General features: G+C 40.7%; 2 protein-coding genes across 2 annotated transcripts; both read right to left on the reverse strand.

The window, feature by feature from the left end:
- Positions 1-155: 155 nt before the first annotated feature.
- Positions 156-2,107, reverse strand: LOC107787568 (small ribosomal subunit protein eS25). The gene is made up of 4 exons (XM_075235086.1): positions 1,983-2,107; positions 1,797-1,868; positions 1,567-1,701; positions 156-475 (listed from the first exon to the last, which is right to left on the reverse strand). The coding sequence occupies exons 1-4, from the start codon at positions 1,983-1,985 to the stop codon at positions 362-364; spliced, it is 324 nt and encodes a 107-aa protein (XP_075091187.1). The 5' UTR covers positions 1,986-2,107; the 3' UTR covers positions 156-361.
- A 21,657-nt stretch (positions 2,108-23,764) lies between these two features.
- On the reverse strand, positions 23,765-24,164 carry LOC107789461 (uncharacterized; the record flags this gene model as incomplete). Its single annotated transcript, XM_016611273.2, is given in 1 exon segment — positions 23,765-24,164. A coding segment is annotated over 1 exon segment (192 nt), but the record flags the coding sequence as incomplete, so codon positions are not given.
- Between the last annotated feature and the right edge of the window lie 2,617 nt (positions 24,165-26,781).

Genomic DNA, 26,781 nt, shown 5'->3' on the forward strand with positions numbered 1-26,781 from the left:
CCCCCGTTATTCAATGACAAAGTTCTCTCTCGGATCAGGTTCACAAATATTGTAGGACAGAGAAATTAACTCCACCCATAGACCAATGCAGAATTCATATACCTTATACTACAGCAAGAGGCCTGGGGGGTAAGGTCGGAAATCTAGTATAACCCTTTCTGGAACAAAAATATAAATCATAATTTCAGAAGCCAAAGAATTCAGCGAGTAACAGAACAAGAAGAAAGAAAAGAATTCAGCCAGTAACAGAACAAGAAGAAAGTCAAAATCTTCAACTCATCGCACAAAATTTATGTCTTGAAATGATGTTTCAAACAAAATGAAAGCTAATGAAACAAACAAGTCTAACGCTCTTAAAGCCTTAGGTGTTGGTAGCCCTGGTGTAAATCTGCTGGCTAGCATGAGCAGACACCATCCTGATCGACCCTCTAGCCATCAAATCCCTAATTGCCTTCCTAGCAAGGGATCCACTAATCTGCAAATTCAATCAAATGAACAGTATTAGCATAAGGATATCAGCATATAAAATAAGTTGCCTATACCAACTTACTGTCAATATCCAAAGTATCATAAAAAAGTCGGAAAATTCAACAAGACTAAATTTCTTTCATTCAAGAATGAGTCTGCAACAAATCAAAACTGATTCTCCCACACAGCAGCACAGCCACAGTGTTGAACACTGTCGCATGAAAATTCAACTGTATATATGTTAGATATTACGTTTTTTTTTACATTTCTTTAGATTTTGGACCCTTGGCAAAATTCCTGCATTTGCCACAGCTGCCACATCCAAATCCAAGTAGCTCCCAACTCTCTTTTAGAGGAAGATCAAAACGAACTTCCACATTTGAGAAGTTTTTTTCTGTAACCAACTCTCAAGTGTTGTGGGTAATAGGGGAGAAGAGGTCTTTCAAAAGCACTATAGAACAACCCCAAACCCACATGAAATCAATTGGGTGCAAAGCTACTAGTAACCATTTTTCCAATCTCAATTAAACCAATTTGGAATATAGCCACTAGGTATGATTCAATCTTTTAGTTTCCCTGCCTTGGAACATAAATTGAGGTTTTTAACAAACTTTTTATTTTGAAAACACTCATTTTCTCCAAAAGCAAAGACAAAAGCAATTCTTCCAATCATGAGAGTCCAAAAGTAAACTGAAAAATATTCTCAAAGAAACACTGATAAATAATTTCTATTTCAAACGCAACTAGAAGATCATGCTATCATGGTGTACGTCTTATAATCCATGTTTCAGTAAACAGAAAAGGGCATATACCAAGACACAAAATATACATTTCATGTTAAATTTGTATTGTTACTCTATATGTAGCAAGATAAATTTGCATTGTTAATCTATTTTTGAGAGTAATGTAATTCTAAAAACAACTTACATACAACACATTTCCTAAGTCACAATGAACAAAATCATAATTTATCAATAACCGGGGCAATAAAAGCGCAATTGTCCCTTGTTTAAATAATCCAACACAATAAGCAAGCATATTAAGCTGTCACAAAGCACAAAACTTAAAATTCAACCTACTAAAAACTTAGATCCATACCCTCAAACGGTCGGAGAGGACGGAAGGGGTGATGAGCTTATACTTAGGGGCTTCAGACAGGAGCTTTTCGTAAGTGGCCTTATCGAACAAAACCATGTTGTTCACCTTTTCCTTTTGCTTTCCCTTGCTCCATTTCTGTCAATTCAAAAAATACCAACAACATTAAAACCCTCAAATATTCCAACAAAAACGAATAATTGAAGTCATATCAAAAAGGAAAAAGCTATGACCTTCTTCTTCTGCTTTCCACCTCCAGACTTGGCGGGTTTGGACGATGGAGGAGGAGCTGCCTTCTTTGGAGCCTGCAAAAATGGCCAACATATCAGCATTCAATGCTCAAACATATATATGTAATATCAATAGAGCGGTAGAGAAGATATATATATATATATATATATGACAGAAGAGAAGCTTACCATTGATGGCGGAACTGCGTAAGGGGGTAGGGGGTAGGGGAAGTAGCGGAGGCTAGGGTAAGAGAGGAGGAGAAGTGGAGTGCGAAGAGCAAAGGCGCTATTTCTAGACCTGTATCTATACCTGGGGATTTCTAGGGTTTTTTTATTGGATCAACTCAGATGGGCTTAACTTATTTTGGGCCGATGAGTACTCAGCCTTAAATACATTACAAAAAAATTGCAGAAATATAACACCTTTTGGGTTGGTTTTAATTTTTAACCCATGTTTGTCCATGGGTAGAGCTTTAAGGTCAAAAGTTAAAATTATTGCCCATAGGACAAGAGAGGGGAAACACTTATTAAACTTGATGTTTTGCCCTTGGGACAAGCGTGGACGAGTATTCAAAACTATCCACTTTGAGGGTTATTTGTGACCTAGTTTTAAGTCTTTATATTAAAACATCTAGCATCTCCTAATGTATTTGAAAAAATAATTACAACACAAGTCCGTTCCAATTTTTATTTTTTTTTTAAACTCCAGGACATTATGCTGGAGTTTGAAACTTTTTACATGTGAAAATTATGCTAGAATTTGAAATTTAATTGTCCAAGCTTTTTCATCATATACCATGAATTAATATAAGTATTCATCGCACAGTGATCAAATCTACTCAATCAAATTAGATATCTATTCATTGGTAGCCATCACAACATCCTATCGAGGAAATGATATTTTGTGCCTGCTTACAATTTGAATAGAAGAAAATGGTCTTTTTCATATCTCTTGTTTGTTATTTTCAGATTTTTTATGCGTAAAATTGAATATCGCTTGTAAAAAGACATAAAACTAAAAATAATTTTGTAAAAGGACTACAAAACCAATTCTCCTCCAAGGAGCATGGTCAGTCTTTTTGTCCATTTTACGTATTAAAGTAAATTTAATACCTCTGATTCAACATGGACATGGTATAGATTTAGGCTATCTTTTAAACATAGCTTTAGCCATCACGATTTCCTTCTAATGCTTCCAAACTCACTTTTCAAATGCTCATCTGTTTTCTACTCATAAATAAATAAGTATATTGATAAATAAATAAAAAATATGTTAAAATATGTAGAAGAGTCATAAAAAGTGCTCGACATGTCTGCTATTTGTCATTTATTTCAACTTTATTAATTTAATTTGATTTTATTTCTAACAATGAATATGATCCGGAGATAATATGTAACATTGTACTCTTCCATATTCAACACCCAATTATGAATCATATTAGTTTAAGTGAATGGTTCGGATAGCAGAGTCGTTCGATTATACGTACTGAAAGTGTTATCTTTTAAATCATTGCCATTTTGTGTTCATCTATCTATCTGGCATGAAATTTACAATTGAAATTACCTTTTTATTGTTACACAAATAGCCTGCCAGACTCAATGTTTACTTTTTCTAGCCAGTATACATAAATTATACGTATTTATATATATTATACATAAATTTTACATAAATTATATATCCGCCGGCTATTTTTATCTTAAGAGATTAAGTGGGACGGCTATTTGTGTTAATTCTTTCCCTTTTTCAAGCCTTTTTTGGATTGGCAAAATTGCATTCGAAACTTCATAAAAGAACACTTTTTCACCACTAGCAAGTGCACATGATGGTGTCATAGAAGTATAATTTGAAATTAAATAAGAAAACAGTCCAACTTACACTTTGTATACGGTCAAAATCGGGCTCGCCCCTTGTGTGATTAATCGAGATTGGAATATGATAGGTTAAAGTTCGACCTCGTATTACATCGAACCATGATGCAAAATTAGATCGTCGAGCTCGTGACCCAAAGATCGCTCAGGATCGAGATCGAAGAAAACTTACCGAGCCAAATAACGGACTAGCCGAAATATTCGCGATCGGTCGAGGATCACGGCGGAATTCTCGGCACATATTAAGGAGAGCCCGAGTAATTAGAAAATCATAAGTTTTTTACCTTGTATAGAATTGTACCAAGAGTAGGACACCCCTACTATATAAAGTGGGGTCTGATTATTTGTAATAGACATCATATCAACGCAACATAAAGTAATATACTGACACTTTCTAGCTTCTATTATCTTGTTACTCTATTAGCATGTTCATACTTCAGTTGAAACATCTTTGGTTCGAAGGTAGTCAAACTCAAGGGCCAAGGCAATTTGATACGCGTGGTTTGCATTTATTCTTCTATTGTCAATTTCAATATTAATCTGTCTTCTTAATTTGTGCCAAGTTATATCACGTATCCTTAAAACCGCGTATAAATTCAATTGTTATCCATTTTTTTTGGGTAAACAGTTTGGCGTCCACCGTGGGGCTAAGGATAATAGTAATTATTTCGTGCAAACTTTCATAACACACATTATTTTACTCTTATTCTTTGGAGTGTTTTTTATTCCATGACCAAAATGTCGAACTCACAATCGGCACCCTTTCACGTTGACAATGATTCCGTCCACCACGGCGAGAATGACAACATAGCACCAGGGAACGACGTACCTCTGGTCGATCTCGATGGAGTTCCGGTTGTAGATCCGGTTGACGTCAGTTCGCATGTAGCCATCAACGCAAATTTGGTCGTCGATCCCGAGGGCAGTGTCCGTAGGGATGGTCGATCAGCCGCTCAAAGCACCCATGGCGGCGAAGAGGGTAGGATCAGCCTGCGTGTAATCTTTGAAATGTTGCAGGCTCAACAGGCAGTGATAGCCCAGCTCCAAAACCCGAATCGCCCACCGGACAGGATCGAGACCGAGCTATCCCAGGAAGTTGTCCACAAGGTCGAATCAGCTTCAATGAAATCGAACGAGAAAGAATCGGGGACCGACCCTGCAATCATGAAGATGCTCGAAGAGTTGACAAAACGAATCGAGTCGGGGAAAAAGAAGATCGAGGCAAACGATAAGAAAGTGGAAACCTACAATTCCATGGTCGATCAAATCCCGGGGGCACCACCGATATTGAAGGGTCTGAACTCCAAAAAAATTGTACAAAAGCCTTTCCCCCCGAGTGCGGATCCCAAACCGATTCCCAAGAAATTCCGAATGCCCAAAATTTCTAAATATAACGGAACGACCGACCCGAATGAGCATGTCACCTCTTATACATGCGCTATCAAAGGGAATGATCTAGAGGATGACGAGATCGAATCAGTCTTGCTAAAGAAATTCGGAGAGACCCTGTCAAAGGGGGCTATGATATGGTACTACAATTTGCCACCTAATTCTATTGACTCATTTGCTATGCTTGCAGATTCTTTCGTAAAGGCACACGCCGGAGCCATCAAGGTCGAAACCAGGAAATCAGACATTTTCAAGGTAAGGCAGAAGGACAACGAAATGCTTAGAGAATTCGTGTCTCGATTCCAAATGGAACAGATGGACCTGCCACCAGTCGTCGACGATTGGGAAGTTCAAGCTTTCACCCAAAGACTCAATGTTCGAAGATCGGTGGCTTCGTAGTAGTTGAAGTAGAATTTGATAGAATACCCGGTTGTCACTTGGGCCAATGTACATAATCGGTATCTATCGAAGATCAGGGTCTAAGACGACCAACTCGGGGCTCCTTCCGGGTCCGTTTATCCTATCAGACCCGTCGACAGAATTAAGAGGGATATCGACTGATAACCGAGGTCGAACAGATAATGATATCAACCATATAATAGAGATCGCAGGAGCGGCGGACCTGGGCGGAATATTGTACGAAATGAAAAGAGAAGTGATCGAGGTCAGAGCTCTCGAGGGCTCATGAGTAAGAACGGATTCGACAAGCCCATCGGACCTAAAAAGGCACCTCGGTTATCAGAGTACAACTTTATTATTGACGCAGCCACCATCGTATCAGCTATCGGACGTATCAAAGATACCGGATGGCCTCGACCTCTACAAATCGATCCAACACAAAGGAATCCTAACTGAATATGAAAATATCATGGCACACATGGACACATAACGAAGGATTGTCGACAATTGAGAGAAGAAGTACCTTGATTATTCAACAACAGGCATCTTCGAGAATTTCTGAGTGACCGAGCTAAGAATCATTTCATAAATAGGGATTCTAATAAACAGAATGAACAAGACGAGCCCCAACACGTCATTCATATGATCATCGGAGGGGTCGATGTTTCTCAAGGTCCGGTGATAAAACGCACCAAAGTATCAATTATAAGGGAAAAACGGACTCGAGATTACATACCATAAGGAACTTTATCTTTCAACGACGAGGACGCAGAAGGAATCATGCAACCCCATAATGATGCACTGGTAATTTCTGTACTCATGAATAAAACTCAAGTTAAACGCGTGTTAATTGATCTAGGTAGTTCGGCCAACATCATTCGATCGAGGGTTGCAGAACAACTCGACCTACAGGACCAAATCGTGCACGCGGCCCGAGTGCTAAATGGATTCATCATGGCTTGCGAAACTACTAAAGGAGAAATAACGTTGCCGGTAAACATAGCCGGTACCACCCAAGAGACCAAGTTTTATGTGATCGAAGGGGACATGAGGTACAATGCCCTATTCGGGAGGCCATGGATCCACAACATGAGGGTTGTTCCCTCGACCCTTCACCAGGTATTAAAAATTCCGACACCATAAGGGATAAAGACAGTTTATGGGATGCAACCCGCCGCAAAGGATATGTTTGTCGTCGATGAAGTAATTCTGATATCAACACTCTCATCGACAAAGGACTCAGGTTCGAAAGCGAAACAGAAAGCCAAATAGCAATCATCGATGCCAGCCTCAACCCAATAGGACAAGCAAGGTATTGACGAATACGACGATCACGGGGTTCCTCGATCCTTTATAGCTCCCGATGATTTTGATGCTACTAAATCAACGGGCGAAGAGATGGAGCAAGTCATACTGATCGAACATCTACCCGATCGAAAGGTATACTTGGGCACGTGATTAACTCATGAGCTCAAGAAAAGACTCATTCAATTTCTTATTGCTAATATGGATTGTTTTGCTTGGTCCCATCTCGATATGACAGGTATTCCACCAGAGATCACCACTCACAAACTAAGCCTGGACCTAAAATTCCATCCGGTCAAGCAGAAAAGGAGACCGCAGTCCGAGATCAAGCATGCTTTCATCAAAGACGAGGTAACTAAACTCCTTAAAATAGGGTCCATCCGGGAAGTCAAATACCCGCAATGGCTAGCATACATAGTGGTAGTCCCTAAAAAGGGAATAAAATAAGAATGTATGTGGATTACAAGGATTTAAATAAGGCATGCCCCAAAGACTCTTTCTCGTTGCCTATCATCGATCGCATGATCGCCGCCACGGCCGACCACGAGATTATAACGATCTGACCGGTCGTTTTGAGTATTTACACTTCGCTCGGTTGTTTGAGGGAATGAGTAGCTTCATATTATGTATTATGACTTATGTGAATCATCGGTTTTGGTTTTCAGGTTATTCGGATTTGATTTGAAAGAATGATTCTCAGCTAGAAGCTTTAAATTTGAAAGAGTTGACCAAGTTTGACTTTTTGTGAATTTGAACACGGAACAGGGTTTTGATTGTTCCATTAGCTCCGTTCGGTGATTTCAAACTTAGGAGCGCGTCCGGATTGTGATTCGGAGGTCCGTAGTTGAATTTGGCTCGAAATGGCGAAAGTTGAAATTTTGAAAAGTTTGACCGGGAGTGGACCTTTTGATATCGGGGTTGGATTCTGATTCTGGAAGTTGGAACAGGTCCGTAATGTCAAATGTGACTTGTGTGCAAAATTTGAGGTCATTCTGGATTGATATGCTATGTTTCGGCACGAGTTATTGAATTTGAAAGTTCAAAGTTCATAGATTTCGATTTGAGGTGTGATTCGTCGTTTTGATGTTGTTATGCGTGATTTGAGGCCTCGAGTAGGTCTGTGTGATGTTATTGGACTTGTTGGTATCTTCGGACGGGGTCCCGAGTGGCTCAAATGAGTTTTGGATGAGGTTCAGATCATTTTCACTTCATGTTGCATTGTTGAAGGCTGTTGGTTCTGGTATGATCGCACCTGCGGTTAATTTGCGTAGGTGAGATGGCCACAGAAATGACAAAGGCGTCGCAGAGGCGAGGTGAGTGCTAGGTGAGGAAGACTGCAGAAGCAGAGATTTGGGCGCATATGCGGATGCACATGTGCGAAGTGATGGAGCGCAGGAGCGAGGTAGTCCGCAGGTACGGATGGTGGCTCACACATGCGATGGCGCAGAAACGGATATTTTGTCTTCAGGTACGAGGGTCGAGTTCTCGGCTGATACCGCAGAAGTGTAGGTTATGTCGCAGAAGCGATGCCGCAGAAGCGGCTAATGTGCCGCAGGTGCAAAAATGCTGGCAGAAGCTAGAAATCGAGGCTTTGGTTCTTTCTTCATATTTTGTGATGTGGGACTCGGATTGAGGCGATTTTTGGAGAAATTTTCATCACAAGGATTGGGGTATGTGTTCTCTACTCGATTTTGGTTATATTTCATGAATCTACCTTCGTTTTTGGTAATTGGATTGTGAATTTTAAAGAGAAAATTGAGGGTTTTGGCCTAAAGTTTCATAATATGAATTTTTGAGTTTTGAACATCGAATTGGAGTCGGATTTGAGTGAAACTAGTATGGTTGGACTCGTAATTGAATGGAATGTTGAATTTTGTAAATTTTGTCGGATTCCGAGGTGCGATCCTGGGTTGGGCTTTTGGCCGATTTTGGGCTTTTGATTCAAGATTTGATCATTTTTGATCGGGATTGGTTCCTTCAGCATTGTTTGATGTATTTGAGTTGTTTTTGGTTAGTTTCGAGCCGTTCGGAGGTCGGAACGCGCGGGATGGCATTTTAGAACATCGCTTGGCCTGCTCGGTATTGAAATTGGCTTGTTCGAGGTAAGTAACTCTTATAATCTTGGAGCTGATGGTATGAAACCCAGAAATATGTGTTATGTGATTAGTGTTGAGGTGACGCACATGCTAGGTGACGGGCTTGTGGGCGTGCACCATGTGAATTGAGACTCTGTTGTTCCCATGGCATTGTATAATGGTCCTACTTTGTTATATCCGTGTTTTCACCATGTGATAAAGTAGTTAAGCTGTCAATCATGCTAGATATCATATTTAGGCATTATTCCGATACTGTTTGGACCCATAGTGGTCGTTTCTTATTGTCATCTCACTGATTTCATTGATATTTCATACTTAGTCATATCCATGCATTCATACCATATCTCAGTCTCAGATATTATTTATTGATACATCATATCATTGTTGTCGGGCTAGTTTCATGACATTGTGAGCTCGTGAGTGAGACTGGAGAGATTGATGTCTGAGTGAGGTCGAGTGCCTGAGTGAGAGTGACATTTTAGGATCGGGCTGCACGCCGCAGCATATTATATTGATTATATTTTATATGGATCGGGTTGCACGTCGTAACGAGCCTGAGGGCTGTATGTATATGGATCGGGTTGCACGCTGCAACGAGCCTTAGGGCTGTATATATATATATATGGATCGAGTTGCACGCCGCAATGAGCTTTATGGCTATTTATATGTTATGGGATCGGGCTGCACGCCGCGACGATATAGAGTTTGAGCTGAAGGAGCCCCTCCGGAGTCTGCACACCCCCAGTCATCGCAATCGACTATATATATGTGGATCGGGTTGCATGCCACAACGGGCCTTATGGTCATATATGGATCGGGCTGCACACCACAACGAGTATTGTACAACGCTGAGTGATTGATTGTGCTGAGCATAGTGAGAGAGAATGTGAGATAGTGAGATTGAGTGTACATGAGCTCATTGTTACATCCCATGTTTTCGTACATGAAAGTACGCTATAAGTAAATTGATGAAAGCTCGAAAATGAGATATTACATCCCGCATTTTCGTACGTTAAAATTTCGTCGTAAGTTAATCGACATAAGTTCAAGGACAAGATTATTTTTGAGGTTGTAAGTATTATTATATTTCAAACAAGTTATAAGTAAATTCGTGAAGGTAAGGGGGTAAACGAATCGAAGAAAATGAGTTTCGTCGAAATTTGACATTTTAAAAAAAAATACGGTCCAAGCTGTAATACCCCGTATTTATGGACTAGTGCTATACTACATGATCATGTTAGTAAGGTATATGAAGTATATTAGTATTTAAGTGAAATAAGAGTTAGAAATTGATTGTTTGGAATTAGTATAAGTGGATAAGTGTAAAAAAAAATGTGTTGTCCACGTGGGACCATGACAATTAAAGAAAGAGGTGACTAGTTTGTATTAAAGTATGTCATTTATTGGGCAATCATGATTTTCAAAGTGGTGGCAAATGGGGGTGAACCCCCCCCCCCCCATATATATATTATATCAAATATAATCTTGGATAGTTCTATTTTTGGATATGCTTTAAATTATACACTTGATATGAGAAAGTTTATAAATGGGATTTTCTTTGTTATAAAGATAGAAATTATTTTCTCACAAGAAAAGAATATTATCTTTTTACCGTTTTAAGAATTAAGCGTACGAAAATTTATACTCTTTATACGAGATTAGGAAAATTAGAAGTTAATAAAATATATGTATTTTTACATGGATATTTTAATGAAATAATAGTGTATGTATTACTTTTATATGGTACCATAATTTATTGATATTTTAATATTTGAATAATGGTACTTTAGGATGAGGACAAGGTTTCTAACTTTGTTTTGACATTATTTCACGTGATAGTGTCTACTCAATTAGATATCTATATATTATTATATTAATAAAATTGTTAGAGGATGTCAATCAACCTCGTGGGTAGGATCAAAGTCCCTTTTCTTTAATTTAATGAATGACTTGCCTTTATATTAACGTATTTCTTATGCATTTCATGCATTTATACATGTACATTGACCCATGACCAGAAGGCGTTATATACGCGTATATTATATGTATATGGGATATGGGAAAAGGTTACGACGTTATATACGCACCACCACCAGATCAGCTGGTATACGTTGATGATTTGCCCACAGTGGCCGAGATGATATGATGGGATGCCCTCAGAGGCTTGATGATGTTATGTACGCATATACCTATGCATGGTATGACATTTATACGCATATGCATGACATTATAAATATGAAATAATTCACAGAGTTATTCAGACTTACATGTCTCTTACTCCATGTTTCTCTCATGTCTATTATTTACTGATTTTTATTCCTTACATACTCGGTACATTATTTGTACTGACGTCCCTTTTGCCTGGGGATGCTGTATTTCATGCCCGCTGGTCCTGATAGACAGGTTGCGAGTCTTCCAAGTAGGCTATCAGCTCAGCGGAAGGTGTTGATGCGCTCTATTTGCTCCGGAGTTGCTTATTTGGTCAGTATGATTTGAATATGTATTAATTAGTATGGCGGGGCCTTGTCCCGACCTTTATGGTATTTATCTACTCTTAGAGGCTTGTAGACACATGTCATGTACGTGAAAGATTGTACGGCCTTATCGGCCTATGTTCAATGTTGAGTGTTTCCTCATGTTTTATTCTACTTATCTCACGACAGCCTCTTCGGCTCATTTACCTATGATAGTATAATACGAAAGATATGTTACGTTGGTACTCGGTTGAGTAAGGTGTCGGGTGCCTGTCGCGGCCCATCGGTTTGGGTCGTGACACTCATCATCGAGATGCATTGCATTTGACATGCGTGCTTGAGATACATGCATAGAGGTGCATTTTCTTCTGCTACCCAGTTTTGGGGACATTTATGATTTTACCTGTACCTTGACACGTAGGCATAGAGAAGTACTTTCCTCATGCTATCTGAAAATGAAACATGTTACTATTTGTTGAAAGGAGTTTTGGGAAAAATCACTGTTTTCAAACTTACTCGTACATTGGCTTTTTCGGTAAAAGATTTAGATTTTCACTGAGATACTTGAAAAGAAATGCCTATTTTTCTGGAACTGTGAACGAATTGAGCCTTTTATTTTTGAGATACTCTTTTGTTATTGTACTATGCTGTTATGAACTGTGGTGGAATATTGGTGTTGTACCCGACCTTTTTGTTAGCTCGTCACTACTTTCAACCTAAGGTTAGATTTGTTACTTATTGAGTACATGGGGTCGGTTGTACTCATACTACACTTCTGCACCTTGCGTGCAGATATAAACTGCTGATGTTGCTGTGTTCGATGGGAGTTGGATTTGAAGATGTGCATGCGTCCCGGATGTAGCTGCCTCTTGTTCGTGGTAGCCATAGATCTAAAAAAAATTCTGTTTATGCACTTTTCAAACAGACGATGTATTTATTTCATTTCAGCTTTGTAAACTCTATTCTTAGAAGCTCATGATTTATACTACTAGTTCTTGGGAATGTATCAGATTCAGATAATTTCTTACTTAGTTGCTTTATTAATTGTTATTTGAATTGGTTAGTGGTTAATTGCCTTACCTAGCGAGTTGGGTTAGGTGCCATCACGACTAGTGGTTTTGGGATCGTGACAGATATCCTCAACTTTCTCGATGCCTATTTCGGGTATAACCAAATACGAATAAACCCGGATCATCAGGAAAAGACCTCTTTAATCACTAAGTACGGCACATACTGTTATAATGTAATGCCATTTAGGTCAAAAAATACTGGTGCCACTTACCAACGCCTAGTAAACCGAATGTTCGAAGAACAAATAGGGAAATCTATAGAAGTTTACATTGATGATATGTTAGTAGAGTCCCTGCGAGCAGAGGACCATTTAAAGCATTTGCAAGAAACCTTCAGTATACTGAAGAAATACAACATGAAGCTGAATCCGGAAAAATGCGCGTTCAGAGCCAGATCGGGTAAATTTCTTGGGTTCATGGTATCCAACCCGGGAATCGAGATCAACTCCGACAAGATCAAAGCCATCGAGGATATCAGTGTAGTGGACAACGTGAAGGCCGTACAAAGGCTAACCGGGTGCATAGCTGCCCTGGGACGGTTCATCTCGAGGTCTTCTGACAAGAGTCATCGATTTTTCTCGTTGTTGAAGAAGAAACATAACTTCACATGGACCCCGGAATACCAACAGGTCTTGGAAGAACTCAAGCGGTACCTATCGAGCCCGCCACTTCTTCACACACCAAAGGCGGACGAACAACTATACTTATATTTGTCAGTATCGAAGATAGCGGTAAGTGGAGTCCTAGTTCGGGAAGAATAAGGTACGTAATTTTCGATTTATTATGTCAGCTGGACCTTAGGTGAGGCCGAAACTAGATATCCTCACTTGGAAAAACTAGCGCTCTCTTTGCTAAGCGCCTCTAGGAAACTAAAACCGTACTTTCAGTGCCACCCTATATGTGTTGTGACAACTTACCCATTGCGAAATATAATGCATAAGCCCGAACGATCGGGGCGACTGGCCAAATTAAGGCTGGCATGTGGGCCGGTCCGGGCCCTAAACGGGCCAAGTGGGCCGGTCCAAACGGTCTCGGTCCCGGGCCGATCCCAAATTAAACGGGCCAAATGGTCCCGGGACAAATGGTCTTTTTATAAGAACCGGCCTAGGACCGGGCCCACGAACTCATGGTTCCGGGCTAAATGGTCCCGGCCCGCGGGCTAAGTGGTCTAAGTGGGCCCAACATATTTTTTTTAAAAAAAACTAAATAGAAATTAAAGACAAAAAGATATTAAAAAAAATATCTAAGGCAATGCCTTGTAAATTTTATTATAGAATTGTGACCTAATTTTTTTAATTCAAATTTAAAGTCTAAAGACAAAAATATTGTAAAGAGATATTCAAAGTAGTGCCTTGTAATTTTATTATAGTATTAAAAAATATGGTAATATCTTTCTTAGTCTTTCTCCCCCCTATGGAATGAGCACAATAAGGTGTTAATACCACCATTGAGAAGAAAATGAAACTAATCAAGATGTGCCAAAATATAAGTTACATAATACATACTAATTTTTGTTCATACAAGTTACATGGTATCTCTTACAAACTTCATAAATCCATCAAGGTCCGGAGGAATTTCCGTTGGTGGTGGCGGAAAAGTAGCTTGGTCATCGTCGCTTCTGGGCGAAGCAGCATCCTCCGCAAGTTCAGCTAACATTTCTTCGTAAGTTTCATCTTCCTCTGATTGTGATTCAGCAAGTCCAAAATTTCTTCTTTCCGAACGGATCCAATCTCTGAAAAGTACTGACTTTTTCAAGCTCTCCCTTATAGACGCTCTATAATCACTGAGTTGAAGTCTTGCTTGACTGAAAGTGCTCTCTGATACCATTGTTGAAGCTTGAATAATTAAAATATCTAGGACCATCCTTGAAAGAACCAGAAAGTGTTTTTCTTTGTCCTTCCACCATTCCAAAAGATTAAAGGAGTCGCCGGGATTCACTTCCTCAATTCCCTTCGATAAATAAACTTCAAGCTCATTTAGTTGTGAAAAATCACTACTACTAGAACTTTGAAAACCCCTAAAACCCGCCCAAGCACTAAGTGCTCTTACTCTCGTAGTTCTACTAGAACATTTGCATTATCCAATCCTCATCAATCCAATGACTGGTAACAGTAAGGTAATCAAAGTCGTTACCACTTCTACCAATATCAGTTGTAATAGCAATACGATAATTTATATGAGTAAATAAATAGCGCAAATATTGTTCATATTCATGTTTATATTTATAAATATCACTCTTTACGGTTGTGCGAGGAAAACCTTTATAAGTAGGATTAAAAAATTTTCTAATATAATGCACAAAGTGGGGGTTAGAAGGAAAACTATAGGGTAAGCACATAACAGTGACCATTTTTGCCAATTCTTCCCGATCTTTTTTTGGATCATAATATAAAATACCACTGGTAACAGTGTTAATTCCCAGTTGAAATTGATTTGAACCGGTACTAGGGTCAGCCTGAGTAGGACTAGGTACACTTTTTCCCTCGGCCAAAGCTTTCAGACGTTCATATCTGATTCTATCTTGAGTGTGTTTTCTATATGTGTCTAGCCAAAGTTTCCCCCCTCCCCCCCGCGCGCAATCCAAAATATTTAAAAGCTAACTCCGTGCCACAAGTTTTACACTAAGCCTTATTTTCTGGAATTAGTTGAGTAAAAAATGGCCAAACAGGAGATGTTCCGTCTGTTTGGTAGGTTGTCTAGAAAAAGTAGGGGCAGTAACAGGAGTATCAGATGGGGCATCATTTGGATTAGCAAAGTTATCACTAGTTGGGTTAACATTAGGAGTAGGACTAGTAGGTGTATCATCATCCGATTGAGTTTTATCAAAATCTATTTCCTCATCATCATTTTCATCAATAGTTGGATTAGAATAAAGAGCATTCATTAATTCATGGTCTAATTGTTCACCAGCTCCAATATCAGGTGTAGCAGGTGTAGGACGGTGTAGGACGGATATGGGGTTTGGTTCGGGGAGCCGGGGGCAGTGGAGGATGAACGGATTGACCACTAGATTCCCCACTCTTGGATCTTTCCTTATTTTTACCAAAAAGTTCTTCTAAAGAAGCCATCTTAATTAATCAAGTAAAAGAAAATAAATAAAATAAATAAAACTATAATATTAAAACTTAAGAGTTGGAACGAGTTTACCGAATTGACGAACAACTTGTTGAAAATTGATTATCATTGAAGACTTGAAGACTTTAATTCACCAACTTCACAATTTTTTCACAAATTATAACAATAAAGCAATAATAGCAATTATAGAAGAAAATTAGATAGAGATTGATGATTTTGTAAGAAAAATAAAAGAATGAGGGGGTATTTATAGTTAAAAATAGGAAAAAAGTGTAATTATAAAATATTTGGAGTTAAAAAGGGGGGGGGGAGGTTAAATGGCTATTTTGTAAATAGCCAACGACTATTTTGTGACAACCAACGGCCAGATTTTAAATTCCCCAACGGACAGATTTTTTTTTTTGAAATTTGACCGTTGGGACCTTTTGGCCCGCCAGGGTCCGGTCCGGTCCCGATCCTAGCGGTCCCAATCTGTAGAACCGGCCCAGAAGCTCGGACCAGGCCCAGGCCCAGGCCCACGAATACCGGTCCTACCGGTCCTAGCCCGCGGTCCCGGGCCGGTCCCAGACCGGCCTACTTGCCACCCTTAGGTCAAATGGGCCGTAGAAATCAGCGGCTACGATATTGAATATCGACCCCGGACGACCATTAAGTCTCAAAATTTGGCAGATTTTGAGGCCGACTTCACGCCGGCCCTAATACCCGAGGTCGAAAAAGAGTTACTGGTAAACTTGGGGACGTCTTTGGGAATCTGGACCCTCTTTGCGGACAGTGCATCGAACGTAAAGGGGTCCGGACTTGGCATCGTACTGAAGCCACCCATAGGCAACATAGTCAGGCAATCCATTAGAACTGTGAAATTAACTAACAACGAGGCCGAATATGAGGCCATGATTGCAGGTCTCGAACTGGCGAAGAGCTTAGGGGAGGAGGTGATCGAAACTAAATGAGACTCCCTTCTTGTGGTAAATCAAGTTAACGGAACGTTCGAAGTCAGAGATGAACGGATGCAAAGGTACCTGGATAAGCTACAAGTAACATTACATCAATTCAAAGAGTGGACCTTATAACACGTACCTCGAGATCAGAATAGTGAGGCCGATGCACTTGCAAACTTAGGCTTTTCGGTCGAGGACAATGAGCTCAAATCGGGGGCAGTCGTACAACTCACGAGATCGGTAGTAGAGGAAGGTCACGCCGAAGTAAACTCTACAAGCCTAACTTGGGATTGGAGGAATAAATACATAGAATATTTCAGGATCGACAAAGTACCCCGCATATCCTAAAGAGTCGAGGGCCCTGCACACAAAGGCAACTCGATTCTGTTTGACCGAGGACGGAACCTTGTTTAGAAAAATGTTCGACGGTCCACTAGCTATATGTCTGGGACCGGGAGATACCGAGTACGTTCTGAGGAAAGTCCACGAAGGCACCTGCGGGAACCACTCAGGCACCGAATCATTGGTTTGAAAGGTAATCAGAGCCGGCTATTACTGGATCGATATGGAAAAATATACGAAAGAGTTCATACAAAAATATGATAAATATCAAAGGCATGCTCCGATGATTCATCAACCCAGAGAACTGTTGCATTCGGTCTTGTCGCCATGGCCATTCATGAAGTGGGGAATAGACATTGTTGGCCCTATTCCATGGGCACCAGGTAAAGCTCAATTTATTTTATTTATGACTGACTATTTTTCTAAGTGGCTTGAAGCCCAGGCGTATGAGAAAATCAGGGAGAAGGAGGTCATTGACTTCATTTGGGACCACATCATATGTCGGTTCAGGATGCCATCAGAAATCATATGTGACAACAGGAAATAATTTATCGGCAGCAAAGTGACCAAGTTTCTCGAATATCAAAAGATCAAAAGGATCTTGTCCACACCATACCACCCTAGTGGGAACGGACAAGCCGAATTGACCAACAAAACCATAATCCAAAACCTTAAGAAAAGTTTGACTGACGCAAAGGGAAAATGGAAAGAGATCCTGCCCGAAGTGTCTTTGGGCATATCGCACGACTTCGAAGTCCAGTTCTGTGGCTACCCCGTTCTCATTGGTTTATGGCGTCGAAGCTCTAATACCGGTCGAAGTCGGTGAGCCGAGTATCATATTATGATATGCAACAAAGGAATCAAATGATGAGGCCATGAACACGAGCCTGAAGCTATTGGATGAAAGGCATGCAGCCGCTCTTGTTCGATTGGCCGCCCAAAAGCAACAGATCGAGAGGTATTACAATCGAAGGGCCAACCTTCAATACTTCAATGTCAAGGACTTAGTACTAAGGAAGGTCACACTAAGCACCCGGAATTCGAACGAAGGAAAATTGGGTACGAACTAGGAAGGACCATACCAGATTCTGGAGGTCACATGGAAAGGATCCTATAAGCTCGGAATGACAAACGGAGAACAGCTACCGAACAATTGGAACATAACTCACCTAAAATGATATTACTGCTAAGGTACGACCACATTTCATTTCTTTTTATTTTCGGACTAACACTTGCAGGTGGTCGACAAGGAGCGACACGAGGTCTTTAGGTCTGAAAGCACGCGTTGCACTCTTTTTTCCTTGAACCGTTTTTGTCCTAATTGATTTTTTTCGGCAAGGTTTTTAATGAGGCAACAATGGATCGTGCTAACTTAGAATCAAAGGACGATCACGAATCGGTGTCGAAGACAGCACTAATAGTATCCGAGGTTCCTCTACAATCAACCTTGAATACTGGGGGCATTACCCTTGGATATCGACTTTTGCGAGGAAGTAACTTCGTAATAGAAGGGTCTCGATAGGAAAGATTCGTTCTAAGAGCCAAACGGTCAAACGAACCGTGCCCACATAGGTTGCTTGAGCCTTGGCATAAAACATGTACACATGTATAACTGTTTTTCACAAGAATAAAGAGAAGTACTTTCCTTGCAATTATCTTATGTCTTAGAAAAATTTCCTCTTTACAATTTCGTACTTCCGATCTCTTAAGGAAACGAGCTCAAGGGCCGATTATAACTAGAGTACGGATGATCACTCCCTCACTCGTGGACTGCCGTCCGAAAAAAACTTGAACAGATCGAACTATTAAACATCGGGGGCATAAGACCTCTAAGTCAACCCCCGAATTTTAAAGGTCACGGCCATACCCACCCAGGGACTATTATCTTAGGCAAGCCTGGATAACTCAGGAAAGCAAGCTCACTGGGCTGCACCCGAATTAAAAAGGCTACGACCATATTAACACGGCTCCGAGACGTCCGAGAACCGTAACATAAAATAGGCCTTCGAAATTTTCATAACCAGTTTTAAAGGCTACCCTAGACAAACTATAATCTAAGTTACTTACTTCGGGAGAAGGTTCCCGGTAACACCGAACCTCCAAGATGACTCAAAAATAAAAATAATGTAAATGCAGGGTTTGTTCGAACTTACACAACCTAAGCTATTTTATGCTAAGGCATTCCGACCTTTGTGAATATAAGTAATAAAGCAGAGGAAAAATTTGAAAGCCAAAAGGGAAAAGAATGCCTTGTATATATTTATCCAATAATCTTTTTACAGGGGCCAGAATGGCTTAATTCAAAAATTTACAATGGCCGAAATGGCCTCAAAAAGATGCAAAAGAAAGCAAAAAATATAAAGGCCTAAGTGGCCTGGTCTTCATCGGAGGCAGCATCTCCGCCCTCGGGATCTTCCCCGCCTTCAAACTCGCTTAAACTCTAGGAGTCTTCCTTAGGAAAGGCCAACTTCCGGGCCCTAACTTCTTCTGCTTTGGCATTCTCGATTTCAGCCAGTATATCAAAGTCCTGAGCATGGACTCCATCGAGGACTTCCCTTCGGGCTTACCACCTTGCATGATCCACCATGTTCTTGGCCTGCGCCTGGATGGCCTCGACGTCGACCTTGAATTGGGACACTTTAGCATCGGCTTTGGTATTGGCCACCACCACCTCAGATTTGGCCGCCTCGAGTTCATTGGACAAGTTTGCCTTATCAGAAATAGCCAAGTCCAATTGGGATTGAAGCTCCTCGATTTTCTTGACCTGCACTGAGGCCTTCTCTTTTGTAGCTCGGATATGGGTCTCGGCCGACTCCAGTTGTGCTTGGGCAGCTTCCCTTTTCGAGGCAAAGATGTCTATATTTTTCTTGAACTCCTCAGCCTCAGCTTGAATTGTATCTACCTGTGCCTGAAGCTCCCCGATCTGTTCAAGCCTTTGCTGAACCTGCAGGATCGGATCATTAGTCACTATCTTCAATTCGTCTTCACTATCGTGAAGCACTCGAAATACCTGCTCGGCTATCTCGGCATGCTAATTCCGATCCGTTACCAAATCGGCCTGAAGTTTCTCACTAAGAAGCTTGTAGATGTCACTCTTCTCAGTGAGGTCCCAAACCTCGGCCTCATGATGAGTTAATTCCTCCCGGTATCGGAGGAAAGTCTCATGATGCAGCACCGAAGCCTGCAAGCATAAGGGAAAGTGTTATGGTTATTTACAACTTTAAATTTAGAATATATGAGAAGAAAGATACACAAAGTTACCCGATTTAATGCTTGTTGGGCTTTATTGAATAGGCAGGGGGTTTCCACCTTGTCCATCACTGCCTGATCTTCTTCGGTCACCAAGCACCGAAGGTAGCTAGCGACCCCCACGGGGGCAGAGAAACCCCGGCATACTCCGGGATAAAGAAAGCTATTGACCGTCTTCGTCCAGGGTCGACGCTCGGGGCCGGGAACTGGTTCACCAATTTTTGGCTCGAGGAAGACCCACTGGCTCTAGGCGATGGTACCTTATTTGGCACCGGCAAGTCTCCGAGCCCAGTGATATCCTCGAAGGCAGTGGACTCAAATCTGTCCAAGAAGTGGTGGATATCAATCGCCCCCTGAGGCCCCTCGTAAGAACGACTTTCTAACATACCGGCCTCGCGAATCATGGCGTCTAAAATCTGAGGGGACCCGGTAATGTCGATCACCCTAAGCTCGTCTCTCGGGATACCTTCCTCTATTCGAGAAGCGTCACCCCCAGTCTCTCTCTCGAACCCCTTAGCTTGGGGCGGAGTGGCCTCAACCCCTTCTGGTTTAGGAGCTTCGGCTAAGACTCCCTCATCGACCTCCTCATGTCGGGACAGTCCGATTTCGACATCCGCCGGTTCAGAGGACCCTAGCATCACAACACCTGTCCGCACACGGGTCACCAACTGGGATTTCTCTTCTTCTTCTTCTTCTTCTTCTTCTTCTGACTCGTCCCTTAATCGGTGGATTGAGTCCGAGGATAGAGCGTCGGTGCTTCCCTTGGGCTTGCGCGACCTCTTCTTCGGTTTCTTCTTTTCCGAGTTTGGGGAACTCGAGACCCTTTTCCTCTTCTTTTCATCACCCTGCTTCGGAGCAGGGGACTTGAGAGGCACATCCTCCTCACCAGATAGAGGCCTCATGGCAACATCTTTAGGGAGACCTACAAAAGAAAACAGAACGATAAGAATTCGACTGTACGAGGAGGGAATTAAACATTATTACATCAAAAGAGAAAACTTACCATGACAACGAGCCTCTTATTGACCCTTCGATAATTCCATCCAAGCACGCTCGGAATATGGTCTCTGTGACACAAGGCCTTCGACCCATTCCTTGAGTTCAGGAACTACGTCCGGCACCTGGGCCACAACTGCAACACCAAAAATATCGATAAGGAAGGAGATAAGAGGTAAAACAACAAGGTTGAACATTCAAGGCAAAGTACTACTTACGATTCATGTTCTATTTCTCAGGAAATGGCATGTATTCGGCAAGGATCAGGTCCGAAGTCTTTATTCGAACAAATCGGCCCATCCAACCTCGGTCCCGACCCTCGTCTATACTCAAGAACGGGGCCTTGCTGGCCCGGCGAGCAAGCTTGATCAACCCTCCTTGATAGAGTCGGGGACTGTAGAGGCGCATAAGGTGATCGAGGGTAAAGGGACATCCCTCGATTTTGCTTACGAAGAATCGGAGGAGAATCACTATTATCTAGAAGGAAGGATGGATCTGGCCAAAAGTCACGTCATACCTCTTGCAGAAAGCAATAATGATAGGGTCTAAATGACCCAACGTGAAGGGGTAAGTGTAAACACTTAGAAAACCCTCCACATGGGTGGTGATCGATTCCTCGGGCGAAGGTACCACCACATGCTTATCGACCCAATTGCAATCCTCTTTAACCTTGGTGAGGAGATCATCGGTAATTGTGCATATGTACCTCGAGACCGGCTCACATCGACCTGGTACCGAGGAGGTCTTTTCAATCTTAAAATCGGCAACAGTAGGACACCCTGCCGGAATGAATTCCTCAGGATGAGGTTCCGCCGCAGCCCCGTCACTGGCGGGTCGTGATGAAGAGGCGGCCTCCTTTTGCGGTACAGTCTTAGAAGTTTTCGCCATTGTACAACAGAAGAAAATGGAATTAGGATGGTATGCGATTTACTAAAATTTCAAGAAATTTGGGTGCAAGAGTTGCAAAGCAAAGGGATTGTTGAAAAGAAACAAGAATATGAGGAGCTTTGAACGTAAAGTTTGAATAGAGGAAGGTTAAAGTACTTATAGCTTGCTGGTGACAGTTCAGAACCCAGAGTGGCCGACTAGCAACTGACAGGCATTTAATACCTTGGTAATTGGACCGACGGGAGGTTTCGATATCCATTTGTTGCTTACGTCATAGTCGGGTGTATCAGTGATGTTCGTCGCTTATGTCATGGCCCATCGAGACGGGATTCAGAAGTTCATATCGTTTCTCGTCATCTTCTCTCCGAGAAACGAGGGACTATCTGTATACGGTCAATACCGGGCTCGCCCCTTGTGTGATTAATCGAGACTGAAATATGACAGGTTAAAGTTCGACCTTGTATTACATCGAACCATGATGCAAAATTAGATTGTCGAGCTCGTGACCCAAAGACCAAACAAGATCGAGATCGAGCAAGATCAAGACCGATCAAGATCGAAACCGAGCAAGATCCAGGAAAACTTACCGAGACAAATAACGGACAACCGAAATATTCGAGATCGGTCGAGGATCACGGCGGAAATCTCGGCACATATCAAGGAGAAGCCGAGTAATTAGCAAATCATAAGATTTTTTACCCTGTATAGAATTGTACCAAAATTAGGACACCCCTACTATACAAAGAGGGGTCTGATCATTTGTAATAGACATCATATCAACGTAACATAAAGCAATATACTGACACTTTCTAGCTTTTATTATCATGTTACTCTATTAGCATGTTCATACTTCAGTTGAAACATCTTTGGTTCGAAGGTGGTCAAACTCGAGGGCCAAGGCAATTCGATACGCGTGGTTTGCATTTATTCTTCTATTGTCAATTTCAATATTAATCTGTCTTCTTAATTTGTGCCAAGTTATATCACGTATTCTTAAAACCGCGTATAAATTCAATTGTTATCCGTTTTTAGGGTAAACACACTTTTATGAATCCAGAAAAGCCTACTGCAAAGATTATGAAATTGAAAGAAAAACAAAATCAAGATTACTCACCTATAGCCAGTACCATTGATTTTGCCACCATATAAACTAAGGCAATCTTTCAAAGTAGACAGTCGGAACAAGTCATTTTCACCTACAAAATCTGGTATTGCAGGAAGCACGTATTGGAGAAGCTTGATCGGATCTAAAGACCAATATACATAACCTATGTTGTCTAGAGACCAATATACACAATCTTTAGTGCTAATACCCTCGCTAACACTCTCAAACCGACGATCTTCTAAACTCTTTTCTAATATAAGGAGAGTTTTTTTTAACGTCCAAAAATTCTTATTCGCAGAACAGACAACATAAACTTTGGTTAAATACTTAAATGTAATAACAAAAATACTTGTTACGCGTCCCAGGGCTTTGGATTCATCACAATGAGTTATCTTGAATTTATTGTCAGAGATTAGCCATGGCTTAGAAACGGATTGAAAGCGTAACAAAGATTTAACTGGCAGCCTAGTAAGGATGGGAAATAGGATATCATCTGGAACATTGGACATTATGTTAATAGGGTTGGAAAAGAATGGCGGAAGAAAGCCAGTTTATTAGGGTTTATTTCATATGAGTTAATGTGGAAAAAGGATGAAGAGATAGGAGAAGGAAAATAGGATTTCAAGAAATTGTTATTGTGTGGAAAAAGGATTCTTTATCTTTATGGTTTGTACTATCTGCTAAGAGGAGAAAAACAGTGCCAAAAAAAGTTTCCTATATTATTCAAAAATCAGAAACTGAAAGTGTTTAGACTTTAAATAAATCAGGAAATAATCTAGTTTGGGATTAAAACATATTTCATTGATAGATTGAATGAATTGTTGCAACACAACGTCCATTTAAGCACTTACATGAAACAGGAGACTTCCAGAAATGCTAGCACAAATTATGCCCATACTCTACTTCCCGGGACTTCAATAAATAACTCACCAGTGATCAACATAGAAGAAAAGAGTACACAGCAGCAGAATATAGGAAATTACTTCAAAGAACAATAGCTAGGCCTTCCTTCTTTGAAGGTACTATCGCATTCTTATTTCCGGGGAAAGCACTGTGAGAGACATCCACGAGGGCCTTGAAGCTGTATGGTTCGTGCATCGACAATTCTGACAAGACTTTCCTGTTCAGCTGTACGTTCTCCTTCATCAGCCCGTGCATGAAATTGCCATAATTTACCTAGAAATAGAGTAAATGTTAAACAAATGGAATTAACTCAGGACTCGAATCAAAAAATTATTTAGTAGATGACACAAAGGTGCTTTCTGTTTACTTGTAGTGAGATGTGCTAATAAAAATCATTTAGGAACATCAGATATGAATAGATGACAGATAAAGTGATAATAAAGGCCAAAACTCTCCACAAACATATTAAAGCAGCTCACTACAGTTAAAAGTACCCTGCTGAATCTTCTCCTTATTACGCAGCTGAACGAAAGAGAGTTTCATATACTTTTGGTGCTGATAAGTTTAGGGAATAAAAAAGGAGTACATCAGAAAACAGAAGAATGAAGAAAAGAAGATATAAATGATCACAAAGCCTAATTATCTAATCAAGGGGATTAATATATCACTCTCTTTGCAATCCTGTTCTACCTTAAAAAATGTACAAGAACGGATAGATTAACCCAATGCATCCGACAACATGATCCCGAAAAGTAATGAATTTCACAGTTAATATATTAGATGGCAGCATGTACGGCTGCAAGTGCGGCACATGCAAAAACAAGCAAAGGATATCCGTGCCAGTTTGGAAGTGAAGTCACTTTGGGAACTTTTCATGTTACTTAAGGATACCTTGCGGCACCTACAAAATTCATTTCTCTTCCTTTTCATCATATCAAGGCAACAATGCAATATCTTCCAACTATGAGGCTACGAGCTATATATTTCATTGCTTAATTGGCATTTGGATAGTCAAACAAATATTGATTTGCAGACTTTCCACAATGCTAAAGAAGATAGAGAGTAGAAGATTTTTCTCATCTACCTAAGCCACCTCGGTGGCAGAGTTACCCGGTTCTTGTACTGGTGGAAGGTAACGGGTAACCGGTAAAATAGTCGAAGAGCGCTGAAGCTGACTCGGACACCAACTTTGTAAAGGAAAAAAAAGAGAGAATAAATGGATATTGAAACACCCAAGAATCTCAGTGTTCTACTGCTATGCAGATATATTATTCCAAATACTAGGATGGTGACCTCGAAAAGCAACTTGTAGGGTAAAGAGCTTGATTCTGCAAGATTTTATAACTGTAGAGTAGAACTTAGAAAATGTATGTTTTTTTCCAAATCCTCCATGTCCAAATCTCTAAAAGCAAATAGCGGAAAGCTTAACAGGATCATGAAGCATAAGAACGTCACCTTATTCATATCTGTAAGCAATTGGGAAAAAACAACCATTCAAAAAATACAATGTTGCTTCTGAAAAATAGCAGAATATCTAAGATAGGAACTATTAGAGAATTTGTCTACCATGACATACTCCACTTTGTGATTCTGCAGCCATTTTAGCGTTGAGAACTGAAACTTTGTTTTCCTAACAAAATCTCAAGTAAAATACCCTCCCTATAGCTGGTAAAATATTCCTGAATTTCCTTTATCAAAAAAAGAAGGGAGCCTAGGCGTAACGGGTAAAGTTGCTGCCGTGTGACCAGGAGGTCACGGGTTCGAGCCGTGGAAACAGTCTCTTGCAAAAATGCAGGGTAAGGCTGCGTACAATAGACCCTTGCGATCCGGCCTTTTCCCGGACCCCGCGCATAGTGGGAGCTTAGTGCACCGGGTTTTCCTTTTTTCCTTTATCCAAAAAAACCCCCTGAATTTCAAATGCATTTCATGGTTCATATCCGCTCATTTCATATTAATGTCCGTCTTCCTATAAGAAATATCTTATTTAATTCCTGCATATATTGTTTTCACAGCCGAAAACCGAGGGTCCTGCAATTTTGCTCTTTGACTGCCATATTAGGCCTCCCTAATTTAATTAGGTAATTTTACTACCATGCTTGTATTCTAATCTCATGCCGAAAATTTCAGTAAGCACGACAAAATTTCTAAAATCCAGCAGCAGTACAGGATCGGAGACAAATATAATAGCATTTGTATTGACACACTTCGTTCTCTTGAGCCGAGGGTCTATCGGAAACATCCTCTCTACCCCTCGGGGTAGAGGTAAGGTCAGGGTACACACTTCACTCCCCAGACCCCACTTGTGGGATTTTACTGGGACGTTATTGTTGTTGTTGTTGTTGTTTGTATTGACACACTTCAAGAAGCCTTTTCCAAAACAAGCTTCCTTATGTCGAGAAGGTTCGGAGGAAGCATTTGTGTCCAAGGATTATGGGACTTAAGTCCTCTAACCTTCTCTTTTCACTCCCTGTTCCCTTTGCTTCTTTCACACCATAATTTCCAAAATTCACTCCACTGAAAGCTGGCTTCCAAAATATCGGTCTCTCTACAAGTGTGAATTTGTGGATATAATACAAGGTATTTTTATCAACACAGATGTATTATTATTTTTGTGTTTTATTTTGGGTCTATTAAAAACCAAGATATCTGTTGCTCCAGTTCAAAACTTGTGGATATGAACCTTCCTTCTACCCTTCTCTACAAGGTTCATAACTACTACTCTTAAATACCAGACTTGTTCACCAACTAGGACTTAAATTCTTGATGTGCTCTTACCACACAACCGGCACAGTACTACTTCGCCATCTAACCAAAATCCTTGTGGCTAATCCTCATATTTTACAAATTTCAAAGAACTTTTCAGTTTAAATCCAACTCAACTTAAGAGAAA

Source organism: Nicotiana tabacum, chromosome 17 (assembly GCF_000715075.1).
Source record: "Nicotiana tabacum cultivar K326 chromosome 17, ASM71507v2, whole genome shotgun sequence".
Taxonomy (NCBI): domain Eukaryota; kingdom Viridiplantae; phylum Streptophyta; class Magnoliopsida; order Solanales; family Solanaceae; genus Nicotiana; species Nicotiana tabacum.